At 40.1% G+C, this 17,094-nt stretch overlaps 1 protein-coding gene across 1 annotated transcript; it reads right to left on the reverse strand.

Moving 5' to 3' along the window:
- Positions 1-585: 585 nt before the first annotated feature.
- LOC118820074 (ectonucleoside triphosphate diphosphohydrolase 2) lies at positions 586-16,637 on the reverse strand. The gene is made up of 9 exons (XM_036588197.1): positions 16,332-16,637; positions 11,502-11,619; positions 10,798-10,948; positions 10,559-10,718; positions 9,163-9,390; positions 8,664-8,933; positions 6,467-6,586; positions 3,784-3,918; positions 586-1,247 (listed from the first exon to the last, which is right to left on the reverse strand). The coding sequence occupies exons 1-9, from the start codon at positions 16,446-16,448 to the stop codon at positions 1,053-1,055; spliced, it is 1,494 nt and encodes a 497-aa protein (XP_036444090.1). The 5' UTR covers positions 16,449-16,637; the 3' UTR covers positions 586-1,052.
- Positions 16,638-17,094: the final 457 nt, after the last annotated feature.

Genomic DNA, 17,094 nt, shown 5'->3' on the forward strand with positions numbered 1-17,094 from the left:
ATTTTTAATGCAGTGCCACCTGAGTGCCCAAAGATCGCAGCCAGCCAATATTGGATTTTGTCTTTGTCCCTTGCATATAGAGATTTCTCCAGAGTCTCTGAATCTTTCAATGATATTAAGTACTGCAGATGATGAAATACCCAAGTTCTTTACTTTTTTATGTTGAGAAACATTATTCTGAAATTGTTTCAATATTTGCCTGCAGAGTCTCTGCTGCAGCACAAATTTATTCAGTGCCCCTCAGAGGACTTTAAGGGGAAGCAGGGGAAACTGAGAACTGCAAAGAACACTGGATGCATGTTAATTAAATGAAGCATAAACAGCAGAGTGGTCAGTTTTTATTTTTTGCTTTTACAAATGTACAAATGTATTTTACTTTGAGGGACATATTCTTTGCTTTTCTTTCCCCTTTATTTTGTCCTTAATCCATAATTAAAAAATAAAAAGCTCAGTAATATAAAGCTGAGGCCTGTGGCTTGAAGGGGAATTCCACCACTTTTTCAGAATTTACGCATTATTAAATGGTAAACAAAGTCATTTAGAGTGGTTTGATGTGAAATGTAGTGTTGATGTGTTGTAGACATTATAACCCCTGGTTCCCATCACCACCACTGCAAAGAAACCTGGCAGGTTTCTCCACAAATAATGATTTCACATCAAACCACTCTGAATGACCTAGTTTACATTTACATTTCAACCATTGAATTATGTTTTTTTTATTTTTTATTTACTCTTCTCATTCCCTTGTTTTTGTATTATGCCCTGCTGCATTGTAAATAAGGGGCACCCTTGATGTACTATGAGTTTAACTAAAGGTTGATTGATTGATTGATTGAATGAACATAGAGGTAGATTGATTAACCTTCACGCAAAGCTTTCATCTCAACATGTTTTTATTCTTGTTGTACTCGTCCAAACTAATGTTTTTAATGGTTAGATATACACAGTCTGGTACTTATTCACCATTCTGAAACCTTTATTCGATAAAAACCTACTCATTACTTTCGCTGGGCCTTCCTTACTGATCCTTTTTCGCCCCCTACTGGTCACTGTCAGGCATAACTTTTCTTCCAGCAGCGCAGAGCCATGAAGATCAGTGTGCTGACCATGAGGCATATCTGGAGGATCAGGAGGAAGATCCAGGCCGCAGTGTGCATGCCCTTCCTCATCGCCACACTCTCTCCAGGCAGCTGATTGCTCAGACTCAGCATGTAGCCCAATGCCCAGCCCACAGAGGCATCTCCAGCCTGGACACGTCACACATAAACACATGGGGGACAGTGTCAGTATCTCATACGAGTGCAGGATGTCTGAAAAGCTGAGATGTCCACTGTTCATTTTAGTAGGAAATCATACCTTGTACTTCCACTGTCTGGTCACTTTATGAGGTCCACCTACCTTTTAGATCCACTATGTACAGTTGTATGCAAAATTTTAGGCATCCCTGGTCAATTAACATATTTTGTTGATTTTTCAAAGCGAAAGTAAACACAAAATGTGGCCTGTGCAAAAGTAATGGCACAGTTAATATTTTATGTTTTATTTTTCCCAGTATGTCCATATGTTAAACTCACTTTTAAAACTTGCTTTTTTGAAATAAAGGAGTTTGGAGTGATATGTAAACATTGACAAGGTTTCTAAGCATAGCATTCACTACCCAGTCCATACAGGCCATATATGGAAACTAACCTGCAAAAACAGCCTGATTTGAATTTATTGTTTCTGTAATGTCACGAGATGCTCATTTACATCTATCCACCTATTTATCCTACGGCAGTTTAGCCCCACCCCTTAATGCTGAAGTTATAAGGAATGTTTCACCACTGAGTGCTTTTTGAATGAGGCACAATACAGGGCAGCCAATCAGAACTCAATTAGTCTTAATAGCGCAGTAACAAAAACGACCTGGGGATAAAAGGAGGTTGAAAAATGATCATGTACAATGAATTATGACAATTTTTGGTACATAAATCCACACAAATGTTATAAAAGGACCTCAAGGAAAAAATAAAATATAAGAAAAATATAGGATGTGGGCCCTTTAACCTAATGTTACTGAGAAAATGAACAAAACGTGTAATTTGGCCAAGGACGTACAAACCTTTGCATATGACTTTATACGGGTATACGACAACGGACTGGGGCCCAATGCACAATTTATCAGCCCCCTTTATCCTGTCAATCACTGGTCAGTTTCTGATCACAGGACCCCTGCTGTCTTATTTGGGTGGTGATTCATTCTTAGCAGTGACACTGACATGGCAGCATGTGTGGTGCTGGTATGAGTGTGTCAGACACAGTGGTGTTACTGGAGTTTTTTTACACAGTCTGTGTCACTACGAGGTTGAGAGTGGACTTCCACCTAAAATATCCAGGCTCTGTGGTCAGAAACTGACCACTGATGAAGAGAGAGGAAGGCTAACAGAAACTCCCAGACAGAAATAATATATCAGTCCGCCGGTTTGAAAAGGTTGGCACCCCGCTAGCTGTTTGCCACTGCTGGTCCACTCTTGGACCGCCCAGATTATTGTCCTGAATACAAGCTCCGGCTAGTTTTTAATCTCCTTAAATAGATTTTAAATGCACAGAGACTTTTATTTTGGAAAATAAACTTTTAATAAAATTTTACAAACAACCGAGAGAAAAAAAATAATGACTAGGCCTGATATAAAATGATTTTATAGAAAGTGATGTTGCTGATACTGTGCTGGATTAAAATTAGAGAAATCAGTAAATTGGACTGCGAGTGGAAAATGAGTGATGATAAGTGGACTTTTGTCTAATACTCCGCTCAACTGCCAGTGGACCAACCGGAAAACGCTGAGCAAATGCCAGTGGACCGCCAGTGTTGCCTTTAGCGGGCCGACAGTGGACCATGGTCCTCTTGCTATCAGGGCAGTGCATCAATAGATGAGCTACAGTCTCTAACTGCACACTAGCAAGGTGGAGCTACAAGGGAAGAGTTTCTAATAAAGTGCCCAGCGAATACATTTATTTAGCTAAATAAAATATTACTTTATTACGAATGAATATTAACCCTCTTATAATTCCTTAAACTCTATAAGACCTGTGGGTGGGTCAGGATTTTCATTCTGCACTCTTATAACTACAAAACATGCATACTAGCCCCTTTGTAGTTATAGAATAATAATTCATAGTAGTTTTAAAGCACTTAGTTCTGACAACACAGTGTGATTGGTTGGAAAGTGTCCTGCTTGTGTTTTTATGTCCAGTAATAGCACAATTTTCTGACCACCGGATGTAACAATGCATTAATAATAATAGTCACTTCAAGCTGTTGAATTATTTTTTGGTGGAAGAAACTGCCAATATTAAAAACATGTATTATAAAAAGGGCTGTCAAACAAGTCTTTAAATGTACACCGGCAAGGTAGAGCTACAAGAGAGAGGTTTCTAAAATAGTGACCAGTGAGTGTACATTAATTCAGATTTAGTTAAAGGGCCCATATCATCCTCCAAATTGAATGAATTGCATTTGTGATGCCACAACGACCAACACATGTGCACATAACAGCCTATTCAGCCTATGTCAATTTAAAAGTTACAAGGAGTGTTTCATCCTGACTGCCAATCAGAACAGAGATCACACAGATCAGTCTTAAAGGCACAGCTACAAAAACAAGCTCTAATTCTAATTAAAGAGAGGTTGCAAAATGGTCATTAAAAATGAATTAGGTTTGTTTGATATGTAAAACCATATACAAGGAAATGCAGTATATGGGCCCTTTAATGAGTAAGTTCTTCTGAGTGACCACATCTCACCTTTTTCTGAAAGGTAACTCGAGAGAGGGAGTGCTCATCAAAGTGGTATCCTCTCAGCATCAGGACCTGGATGTACACAGTAACTGCACAGTACTCCTTCAGGTATGACCTCTCTTCTTCATCTCTCTTAAACATCTGACACAAAGAAACACACATATGAATGTACACTGTACTGCCAAAAGTATTCGCTCGTCTGCCTTCACACTCATATGAAGTGTCATCCCATTCTTAATCCATAGGGTTTAATATGATGTCGGCCCACCCTTGGCAGCTATGACAGCTTCAACTCTTCTGTTAAGGCTTTCCACAAGGGTTAGGAGTGTTCATGGGAATTTTTGACCATTCATCCAGAAGCGCATTTGTGAGGTCAGACACTGATGTTGGACGAGAAGGCCTGGCTCACAGTCTCTGCTCTAATTCATCCCAAAGGTGTTCTATCGGGTTGACGTCAGGACTCTGTGCAGGCCAGTCGAGTTTTTCCACATCAAACTCGCTCATCCATGTCTTTATGGACCTTGCTTTGTGCACTGGTGCGCAGTCATGTTGGAACAGGAAGGGGCCAAACTCCCCAAACTGTTCCCACAAAGTTGGGAGCATGAAATTGTCCAAAATCTCTTGGTCTGCTGAAGCATTAAGAGTTCCTTTCACTGGAACTAAGGGGCCGAGCCCAACTCCTGAAAAACAACCCCACACCATAATCCCCCTCCACCAAACTTTACACTTGGCACAATGCAATCAGACAAGTACAGTTCTCCTGGCAACCGCCAAACCCAGACTCGTCCATCGGATTGCCAGAGGGAGAAGCGTGATTGGTCACTCCAGAGAACACGTCTCCACTGCTCTAGAGTCCAGTGGCGGCACTTTACACCACTGCATTCGATGCTTTGCATTGCGCTTGGTGATGTAAGGCTTGGATGCAGCTGCTCGGCCATGGAAATCCATTCCATGAAGCTCTCTACGCTGTTCTTGAGCTAATCTGAAGGCCACATGAAGTTGGAGGTCTGTAGCGATTGACTCTGCAAAAAGTTGGTGACCTCTGCGCACTATGCGCCTCAGCATCCGCTGACCCGCTCTGTCATTTTAGGAGTTGCTGTCGTTCACAATCGCTTCCACTTTGTTATAAAACCACTGACAGTTGACTGTGGAATATTTAGTAGTGAGGAAATTTCACAACTGGACTTGTTGCACAGGTGGCATCCTATCATGGTACCACGCTGGAATTCACTGAGCTCCTGAGAGCGACCCATTCTTTCACAAATGTTTGTATCTTGGTTTTATACACCTGTGGCCATGGAAGTGATTGGAACACCTGAATTCAATGATTTGGATGGGTGAGTGAATACTTTTGGCAATATAGTGTATGTGGGAGCTTTGAATGTTAAATGTAGTCGACTCACTCTTACAATCACCATACATGTGCACACATACAGACGCACAATGTGGGGTCATAGATATGCTCCACATATACTATATATATATATGTTATGGGCAGTTTTATGTTAATATTAATGTAGGCAGAAGCTTTTACAACTCAATTTCCAAAATTTGTGACGCTGTGCAAAATGTAAAAAACCAAAACAAAAAGCAATGATGTGCAAATAATTTAAACACTATATTTAATTGAAAATAGTACAAGGACAACATATAACATATAACAAGTCCTCATAAAACAGAGAAGTGTTATTGTTTTTTGAAAAATATATGCCCAAGACGATGTCAAACCACATTCTGCATGTATTACAACAGCATGGCTCTGTAGCAAAGGAGTCCAGGTGCTAAATTGACCTGCCTGCAGTCCAGACCTGTCAGCTACTGATGAAATGAAAAAAAAATATATAGGAGACCCCAAACTAATAAGCAGCTGATATCCTACATGAACATTTTACTTTCAAAACTACAGCAGTGTCTCCTCAGTTCCCAAACGCTTACAGAGTGCTGTTAAAAGAAGAGGTGATGTAACTCAGTGGTAAACAGGCCCCTGTCCCAACCTTTTTGGAACATGTTGTTGGCATCAAATTCAAAACGGGCATATATATTTTTTAAAAACAATACAATTTCTCAGTTTCAACGTTTGATATGTTGTCTTTGTAGTATTTTCCTTTAAAAATATGGTTTACATGATTTGCATATCATCGCATTCTATTTTAATTTACATTCTGCACTTTTTTGGAAACGGGGTGGTATTTATTCAATAAAAACACCATTAAAATAAATACAAATAAACAATACATTGTGATTTGTTGTGCGTTAGTGAGTCAACGTAACTATTCCCAAACCTCTCCTCAAGGAATCCCAGTATTTACAGTTACCATCCAATACCTAGTTTATTCAGTCTTTATGAGTTTAAATACATATGCCATCGTGTGCAAAGGTTTGAACACCCTTTTGTTCATTGTCCAAGTCAAAATAACTTTATTAAAATTTAGCATTAAACTTCAATGTGGCATTTTCTGCTCGTTTTAGTACATAATTTCTATTTATTCAAGTTTAACCCCTTACATGGCTGTTTTTACTTCATTACACACGTCTATAACATTTGAATAGTTCAGCCAGTTTGCACTGAAGTCCCTGTAGTTACTGAAGCCTTAGTATGTAATAAGCCTGGGAATTTAAAGGCATATATTTTGCACAGGCAATGCTGTATGTTTTATTTTTCCCCAGTATGTTAAATTCTTCCATGTACCTCCTCAACGGTCATGTTGCACACTGTCTGGGCAGCCTGCTGCAGCAGCTCTGGGGTGCTGATTGTGATGCCTACACTCTTCTGCAGAAAACTGTATGTGAAGAAGAAGACAGAGAAGGCCTGAAAGAGAAATGCATGAAAGATGAGACATAAAAAAGAGAATCCATGATCCACAATGTACATATCTGAGCTGAAAACGTTCCTATCTGAGCAGCTTTAGAACACTGGTAGCTGTACTGCACTTCACTCCTGTAACAGCACTTTATTATCCTCACTGAATATTTTAATTTTACATTTAATGTTCAATTTCTTCTCTTTTAAATCTATGGTTTTAATCATGTTTCAACCGTGTTTTTCATCTTTTTACATTTTAATTGGAATTATCTTTGCATTTTCTCAGTTGTAAAGCAGTTTGAATGACTGCAGTGTATGAAAGGTGCTAAATAAATGAACTTGCCCTGCCTTGCCTGTACAGGCTGTGTCAACATTTCATTATATACTGAAATGAAAAGGCCAGTGTAAGTCAAAGCAAATAGTTATGGAAGTTAGTTTGCACTATATAGGACTATACAACTATACAACTGTAGTTGTCAATCTTCGTTTATTCACAGTACTACTTCACTATCACTTAATGTCAGGGATGGAAATAACCAAGTTTCCAAGTTTTACTGGGGGAACCAAAGGTTTTTTTGTGAAAACACAACCTTAAATGCCTGTTTCTGGTGCATTTTTACATCAAAATACGCCTTATGACTGGCCCTTCCATTCATGCATGTTTATAATCAACCAGTTATGCTCCAGTGCATTTCCTACATTAAAAATAATAACACTTTTAAACAGGGGTCTCCAACCTTAACTAAAAGATGAAAAATACTCAAACGCATGCATGTTGACAACAACAACAATACTTTTGATTGTTGCAAATGTAGATGTCTGTCCAGTTGAGGCATTTTCATTACACACCTTACACACTGTTAATGCTTTGATTAAACATCGGGGAATCCCCCATGCAAAAAACAGTGCAAATAAGCTTTCCAATAAGGCAGAGACTACAAAGCAAATCATCAAACATTGATCAAAACAACCACTACTGCATCACAAATACTAAACCACCTCATTCATTATGTAAATATAGAATGCCAAGACATTCAGTGTCCAGTTACCTTTACATTAGATATGTTTATATTTAGATACCAAAGCTCATAATGAATGGCTCATATTAGCAGGTTAGCTAGCTGGGTATCAGTGTCAGTACGCCACCTTATAATTGCAAATGCTAAGTTACAGTGGACATATTATAGTAAGACCACTGATTGAAAATTTCAGCAATAAATACACAAATCTTTAGATATCATTAATGAAGTTGAGTGGACTAAATATTTAAATGAATGCCACTAAAGTTTGAAGACAATTAGAAAACAAATCACTACGTTTATTATCGATCGTGAAATTCCTTGGCTGCCTTCACAAACTTGAAGTGCATTTAACAGACGCTTTGCTTTGTGCACACACTTTGGGCCTGTTTACACATTGCATTAACACGTGCTTGGCATCAACATAGTGTCTGGATCAACTTGGCCAGTTTTCATTTATATTTTTTCACTAAATTGCGTCCTCAGTTTGACCAGATGAGATCCGATTGTACTTTTCCAGTGTGAAAAGCAAGTCAACACATATTGTTTTCATTTAATTTTGTTAACTTTTTTCTCTTGTTACTACTAGAATGTATAAGCTTGGCCTGGACACTTTCATCAGTCCAGAGTGCATGAAGGCTCTTGGTTTAGCCTCACTGAAGTGAGCCCCAAACTCCCGCCATGTTTTGTTTTGTTGTTTATTCTCTCACCTATTTGTCAGCGCTTGGCAGATGCATTTCCGCTCATGCAACTATATACAAAAAATGAAAACACATTCTGTTTATACTAGTGTTAAATGTGGTCAAGATCCGTCTCTGATCACCTATGAATATGGCCTGAGTGATCAGATCGTAATCTGCTCAGAGTGCATCTTGGGGGTGTTTACACCTTGCTTTTAATGCAGTCAAGTGAAATTCGAACAAGATCTGATCACCACAAATACATGTTAATGCAAGGTGTAAACAGGCCCTTTAGAACAGAGTAGAACATCTGAGCCGGAACACTGTTCTGTATCTACTTTTACACCTGGAACAGGGTTCCGGCCCATTTCCACCCCTGCTTACCATAAAGCTTCCAGTGATGTTGGGCTGGAAGACATGGTCAAAGGAGCACTGGGAGAACGGGCAGTCCTGCCAGGAGAATATCTCAGATATGTTGCCCACACAGAGGTGGTAGTCTCCTGTGCCCTGTATCGTCACTGACGCCTTTGGCTCATAAGGCGCAGGCCGCTGTGATATCGTGCAGGGCGACTCAAACACTTGCTGCAGCTCCAGTGTCTCGTTGTGGTCAGTTGGGTAGCATGGATTATAGACAGTACCTGTCGTACCCTGAGACTAGCAGAAATCAGAGAGGTAGAAACATGTCATCAATCTCGCCAGCATGCTCGTACCAGCATGTGTGACAATATGTGTATGAGGACTGGAGGGACAGAGCGTTAAAAAAAGTAGGAAAAGTTCCTGTCCTACACACTGATTTGCTGCATTGCTTTTTTCTCCCTCTTTTCCAGCATCAAATATACATACACATAGAGAGCAAACATGGCTGACTGTAATGATATCGTACTGTGATCAGGAGGGCCAGAAGCCGCCGCAGGAACTCTTCTTTACCGTAGCATAGATAGCTGTGGGTGTACAGAGAATAGTCCTGTCCATAGAGACGCAGAGTCATACGATTATTTTCATCCTCCACTTTCTCCGTGGTTACAAAAGTGATCTGAGTAGACGCCCCTCCTAAGTCCAGGGCACCGACTGTCTGTCTGCCTGGTTTCATCCAGTGGCCCACAAAGCTGTACTGAAGAGTGAGGAGGCAAAATTAAAAAAGGTTTTTAAAAAAAGATTTTTTTTTAAATGAACACTATAGAGCTATAGATACACATGTGCTAAACCAATAAAAACATATACATCATGGTCTGGATGGGCCTATGCACTGTCCAGCAATACTACACTTCATTTATGGCCGCTGAAGCTGACAACTGAGTGAAACTACAAGTTAAATGTTTCTAATAAAGTGGACAGTGAGTGAAAGTACAAGGTAGATGTTTCTAATAAAGTGGCCAGTGAGTTTATCATTTAACTTGTACTTTTACTCACTGGCCACTTTATTAGAAGCACAAAGAAGGGGTTTCTAATAAAGTGGCCAGTGAGTGGAAGATCAAAGAAGGTGTTTCTAATAAAGTGGCCAGTGAGTGAAAGTACAAGGAAGGTGTTTCTAATAAAGTGGCCAGTGAGTAAAAGTACAAGGAAGGTGTTTCTAATAAAGTGGCCAGTGAGTGACAGTACAAGGAAAGGGTTTCTAATAAAGTGGCCAGTGAGTGACAGTACAAGGAAAGGGTTTCTAATAAAGTGGCCAGTGAGTCACAGTACAAGGAAAGGGTTTCTAATAAAGTTGCCAGTGAGTCACAGTACAAGGAAAGGGTTTCTAATAAAGTGGACAGTGAGCTTATCATTTAACTTGTACTTTCACTCACTGGCCACTTTATTAGAAGCACAAAGAAGGGGCTTCTAATAAAGTGGCCAGTGAGTGGAAGATCAAAGAAGGTGTTTCTAATAAAGTGGCCAGTGAGTGAAAGTACAAGGAAGGTGTTTCTAATAAAGTGGCCAGTGAGTAAAAGTACAAGGAAGGTGTTTCTAATAAATTGGCCATTGAGTGACAGTACAAGGAAAGGGTTTCTAATAAAGTGGCCAGTGAGTCACAGTACAAGGAAAGGGTTTCTAATAAAGTGGCCAGTGAGTGACAGTACAAGGAAAGGGTTTCTAATAAAGTGGCCAGTGAGAGGAGGTACAAGGAAGGTGTTTCTAATAAAGTGGACAGAAAGTCAAAATACATGGCAGGTGTTTCTAATGACACCGATGGCGACTCCTTGTTGTTAATATGTAAAATAAAGAGAAGTAGGTCATTAGTTGAAGCACAAAGACTGTGTCAAAAGCATGGATGGGGTAAATAGGACACAGTGGGATACCTTGATGAAATTTTCCAAGAGATAGTTCACTGTGACCCAGCCGTACACTCCCTCCTGCTGTCCACTCAGTATGGTTGCACCTCGGAAGCAGAAAGGGAAGGACTTGATTTTGTCTTCCACCTCCTGAAGAACCTGCTTTGACATCTCAGGGCTGGAGATGCTGAAAACAGAGATAAAAGGCCTTACACGCTTCTCAAGGGAAAGAATCAAGTCTTGCACAGATACGAGCACAAACACACTTCAGAAGCCTCATGCCAGCTGTGGCTCCCAGGTAGACAGGGGTGAGGTGATGGCGGGTTTGGGGGATGTCCAGCACGGCTTGTTTCAGACACGCCTCCAGGCTGCGGCCTGCGGCCCCCTTCTGTCCAGCATAGCTTGAGATGCCCCCTCCTGCAGAGCACAACACAGTCTATTAATCACCAGTGTTGCTTAGTACAAATATGATTTGTATGATGTTTGCAAAAGAGCAATGTCTACAAAAATGAAGTACCTGAGACAAAAAACAGAAGATTACAGTAAGATATAAAAAAAACAAGCGTTGCAACAAATGCAGCAATGAAAATGACCTTATCTTAGTTATTTAAGTGAAAAGGTGTGTTTTGTTAATGCAGGTAACTGAACAAATTAGTTAATTCAAATCTTATAAAATCTTATCATCAAACACAAATGTGCATCAGTTGTTTGGCCATTGCTGTTGATCTACACCCAGATTCAGATACTTTCTTAGAAATCCTGGTTTATGACCACTGCAATGGACTAGCAGCCTGCCCAAGTGTTTCCTGCCTTCCACCAGTGACCGCTGGGACAGGCTCCAGTGTCCCCCGTGAGTCAGAGAGAGAAGTGGCTTAGACAATGTGTGTGTGTGTGTGTGTGGTTTATGACCAGAATGACCATTCTTGATAAGTGAATCTTCAAGTCTCAGATAGATTACACTGTCTCTGACCTTTGACATGGCACTCGCTATGCTGGGTGACCACACCTGTGCCGTTCTGCTTGTCTGCCGGCCATTTGTAGATGAACATGGCTGTGTGGGAGGAGCCTGCGTCCAGCACTATCCCGTACTGCCAAAAAAACAGACAGCAGACTGTGAATGTCCAGTTCCGAGCTGCAGATGTGTTTCGCACGATTGCTTGTCGCAATACTAGAACGCACACAGTGACTGTCCACTTTATTAGGCTCAAAATTTTCAAATAGGCATGAAAGCTTAAAAATGTAATAGTAAATTATGATTATGATATATAAGCTTCTCTCTAATGTTATTAGTTGTCATATTTATGGACTGAAATGCCCATCCCTTTTAGAAACTGCTAATTCTTACTTCCACTCATAGGCTGCCGAATGCCTTATAGGTCCACTAAACAGGTGCACACTTATAGACTGTAGTCCATATATTGCTTCACATTTTCATCTGTTCTCTGCTCATTGGTCATTCTCTGACCACAGGACGGACCACTGTTGTCCAGATATTATTTGGGTGGCAGATCACTCTCAGCACATCAGCGACAATGACATGATAGTGTGTGTGGTGCCAGTCAGAATCTGACCATTCAGACTCTTTCGATGTGAAATGTTCCATTTTATACAACAGTTAGTTTCGGCCACGCAAGCTCATTGGTTGAGAAGCGTTCTAACTGTGCTGTTATTTCGCCATAACATCACAGGTTTTTCACGAACACTGTATCACTCCGCTGAGACGCCGTCGCTAAGCAACGACTTTGACAGCTGTAGGAGACGCTCAAGCCATTTGAACGGTTTTACTTCTTACTTTACCGCAAACAGAAAATGGACACTTTCAAGATCACATTTGACCGACAGCCGATTTGGTCAGACTCTGAAGATGAGACGACACTAAATTCCCAAATTGTCATCACCACTGAGCAGCTTTTCAGTCGGCAGCTGTGACAGAAGAACAGCTGAACAACCTGGAATCAGCCAGAAATGAACCCAATACCATTCGCCAAACTAAATGGGCTGTAAGATGCTTTACAGACTGGCTGGAACAAAACAACATTAATACTGATCTGGCAAAAACTGAGCTAAACTTGATATTGCGGCAGTTTTATGGCTCAGTCTGATTTGGTCAGACTCTGAAGATCAGACTACACGTTTGGCGAATGGTATTGGGTTCATTTCTGGCTGATTCCAGGTTGTTTAGCTGTTCTTCTGTCACAGCTACCGATTGAAAAGCTGCTCAGTGGTGATGACAGTTTGGGATTTTAGTGTAAGGAGCTGGAGAACGAACTGCCGGCTGTGCAGCGAGTGGGCGGAGTTTGTTACTCTGACGTAGCAACAAGCTGCTTGTTAAGGAACTATAATTTGGAGGAAGGAACTGCGAACATTAAAACATATTAAACACCGTGTTCACGACCCATTGTATTAATTTATTTATTTAACTGTTGTATAACAGCAATAGAGCACCCAAGGAGTGTGTTATCGCAAATAACATCACGGCTGTAATGATCTATGGCACGAGCCAAACACACTCCCTCTCGTGTTCTATTGCTTAACTAAAGACAATTACAGAGTCAGAATTGTTCACAATAGTGGTGATAGGAACCAGTTGTCTGCATGTAATGGCTGTAAAATAGAAGGCCTGATGCCTGAGACATTGTTTTTCATTAGTTTTGAGAAGGTTTTGGCCAAAAACTCTTTTTTTGAAATGCACTGAAAACATTTTCGAAAACTTTTTTTCAGATTTATGACTTTCTCACCATCATGAACATTACAAATAAAAACTCAGTAGACTCGTGTAGGTTCACTTGTGGTTTTAGATAGTAAATAAAATGGCTATATTTGTGTTGTAGACATTGTGACCCCTGGTTCCCATCACCACCACTGTAAAGAAATCTGAGTCTGTAAGTTTCTCAGTGAACCATTTCACACCAGACCACTTAAACCACTCTTCCTTTACATTTCAGCAATTAGATTGTGCAGAAATTTAGAATAATTGGTTGAATTCCCATTTAACTCTAACTTAACTCGTGAGAATGTACCCTTACTAAGTACTAAGAAACTGAGCAATGTATGTAACTGCATGACAGTTAATGTACAGTACATCACTGACCAATCCATTAGTTCCAGACCAAATCATGTCCCAAAAGCGTTCTCATTTTAAGCAGCGTGACGTAGCAGATGTGTTTACAGCACTGTGTAAATATGTAGGCTCAGCAGCTGCACTTCTCTGGGAATCCAACAAGTCAATAAATCTCAACTATGTGTAGAAATGCTGTTGTTTTTTTCTGAAAAGTTTAAATCTGTACAATTAATTTACAGAATAATGATAGGCCTTTAATGTCCTGACTACAGTTTAATGGTAATAAAAGTATGATGATCTGTACTACTGAAAAAATACTATCATTGCACAGTTTATTGGTGTTTGTACACAGCCTAAGCCCATTTTCTCCCTCTGCCAGACTCATCCTCATGTCTTCCCTCCATTAAGTGTTCATATGATGAAAATTCATGTGAATCCGAGGAAGCACATTCAGTATGCCAAAGAATAACATGAAGAACAAAAGAGATACAGCCCTCAGAAAGGAAGGATGTGGGCAAAACAAACTTACAATTTAGTAGTTACTGGAAACACTTGAGAAGATGCAGGCTCTTCTCTTCCTTAATTACAAAGCTGCCTGGAAAATGACCAGCCAAAAACGACGCACCTGGCAAAATAGCTATTATTTGCATAAAAGTCCCACTGATGCCAGTGCTGTTTTACCCCTAAAGCACACGGTGGTACGCTGCATAGGACAACACTAACAATCAGTGCATCTTAATGAGTTCCATCTGCTTAGTGACATAAACATTTGGTGGATTTATACTTTTCCAAACAATAGATAAGTGCGCAAATATATTGATATCAAAATAATCTACTTTTTACTATTTTTTTTACTAAGTTCCATTATATTCCTTTACATTTAATTCCTTTAATTTAGTTTAATTTAATTTTTTGTTGGTGGTTCAGCATCTGGACTTCTGCTTGGGCAGGCCTTTTGCTTTGGAGCTTTCACATTGTATCTTAGACCAAAATGATCCCAACGAGAAGAATAGAGCCTAACAAACTTCAGTTCCTGTGCTTATAGATCTACTGAGAAGTTCCACTGCAGTTCTGCTGGGGGTTTTTAACCCTTGTGTGGTGCTGATGATGTTGTTACTCAGTGGTCTGGTGGACCCACCGCATTATTGCTCTTTTAAATCAATACAGCCACAATAATTTATGAAAAAATGCCAGATGTTTAAAATATCACAAGTGGCCAGCGTAGGGTTCTCCTTTAGCAGCTGTAGCCAGTCAGCAGCCTGTCCATGTTGTCCACCCTCGTACACACACACACACGTACAAACACACACATACACACACAGACACACACACACTAACAGCAGGCCATTTAGGAGGAGAACAGAGTGAAGGACTTGAGTCACCATTTCATTACAGTAACATTAATAAGCCAATAACACTATTTTGAGAGACCACTGCAGATTCTTTGTAGACACTCGCCGTGTCCTTAACATTCAACTAACAATCTATTTAACCCCTTACATGGTCAGGGCCCTCCAGCAGGCCCAAAATTTTATTACACACTTCTACAACCCACTTAAAACACCAGGGTCCAACTGACCAAAGTTTTATTGCACAGTATAACCTGAGATCAGCTCTACCAGTTTGCATTAGAGATGTTATTTGGGTGGTGAATCCTTCTTAGCACAGCAGTGACAGTGACATGGTAGTGTGTGTGGTGCCAGTATGGCCATTCAGTTTTTGATGTGAAATGCCCCGTTCTAGAGACAATTTAAGTCCTTCACAACATTGGCGATAGGAACCAGATGTCTAAAGCACATAATGGCTCGAAAAGCTCCCTCACATAAAGCTTCGACATGAAACAGTTATGAATAGAACTAGCTTTTACTTACTTACTCAGCTTCAGTAAATGATAATACTAACATTCTGTTTTCAGCATTAAAAGACATATTTAACCCCCTTAAAAGACCAGGCCCCTCCTTTTATTGCACACTTTTATAGCCTAGGATTAGCTCAACCAGTTTGCATTGAAGTCCCAGTGGTTACTGAATAGTAAGCCATAGAATGAGATACGCCTGGGATTTTAAGGGGTTAAGTGAGCTCACACAAGAATGTTTTTTAAATTACATTTACAGCATCTGACAGGTGATGGATCCAGAGTGACTTAGATTTAATCATGTTAGTTAGTTAAAGAAAGCACTAGGAGTCTCGCCCATAGTGCCCATGCCTGTACCTAGCATAATGTGGCATGTCCTGTTCTGAGTGAACAAGGAATTTCCTGTTCAAAAAAGGAGATACATTTAATCCAACATGATGTAATCTTACCCAATGTGATGTCATTATTACAAAGCATACAGCTGACTCAACTCATGATGAAAAATTGACAGGAATTTGGAATAAAATCGCTGTTCATCAAACCCTTTTTCATCATTTTAAGTAAGGAATCTTTTAATAGGTTTGAGAAGCTTAAAACTTGTCATTTGACTTTTAAAGGCTTCTCTTCATTCAAACTTTTTACAGTGTAACCATGATTTCAGTCTAGAATCTAAACCTAAACTCTAATCCTAAAAAAAGTAGTTGATTACTGAGTTTCAACAGATTATTGAATTCAGCACGTGGACAATCAAAATTCAACAGGACAATCAAAACAAGATGTGACCCAAGACTTCCACCTCAGTCTGCTCTACTCTTCTATTTAAGGCTACTCTACCCACCTCTAATTTGTATATGAAAAGAATATGAAGGCAAGAGGTTGTTTACCATGTATTTAGGAGGCTCCTTCATCTCCTCCACAGGTAGAGTGAGCAAGAGAAGAGTAATAACAGCGAAGACCAGCAGCATGAGCGGCATAAGCATTTTAAACCATTTCGAGTCCATTTTGCTGGGCCAGTGTTGGCAGAAGTGTGCGTTTGTGTGCCTCTATCCCCAAGTCTAACGCTGATCTGCTCTCAGTGCTGGACAACAAACCACCTCCCAGTAACTGAACTGACTCAGCTGTTAGACTACAGAGGAAAAAAAACTGCACACAATAAAATCTTCAGTGCTGTTATACAGTGGCAAACCGGTCTGAATGTAAACTATTTCAACACTGATGACTGTGCACAATCACAGCCTTAAACATGAGGAATATTGTGCAAGATCTTTAAAATAAGCACCGTAAGGAGGTACTGAGAGTGATCCTCACGCAAAGTCTCATGCTTTATTACACATTTACTACTTTGATATTTGCATTTTAGATGATTTGCATGTAATCATGGGCCTCTTTTGGCTAAGCTACTCTAGGAGAAGTGGGGAATGCTGTAAGTGAACAGAGCTGTTAGAGCTGTTTTACCTGCAGAGTTACCTTAGACGTGTGAGCACAGTGCCAGTGAATGGAAGGCTGTTACCTACTTACCAGCAGAGCCCCTGGTCAGCCAGTGTACGCCGTACTGGGGTCAGTTTACAGTTTGGTTGATGTTTGAGGACAGCATAATGAAGTGGTAAAACTCCATATAGCCTCATCTCTCTAGTTTGTGTCTTATAG

Source organism: Colossoma macropomum, unplaced genomic scaffold (assembly GCF_904425465.1).
Source record: "Colossoma macropomum unplaced genomic scaffold, Colossoma_macropomum, whole genome shotgun sequence".
Lineage (NCBI taxonomy): Eukaryota > Metazoa > Chordata > Actinopteri > Characiformes > Serrasalmidae > Colossoma > Colossoma macropomum.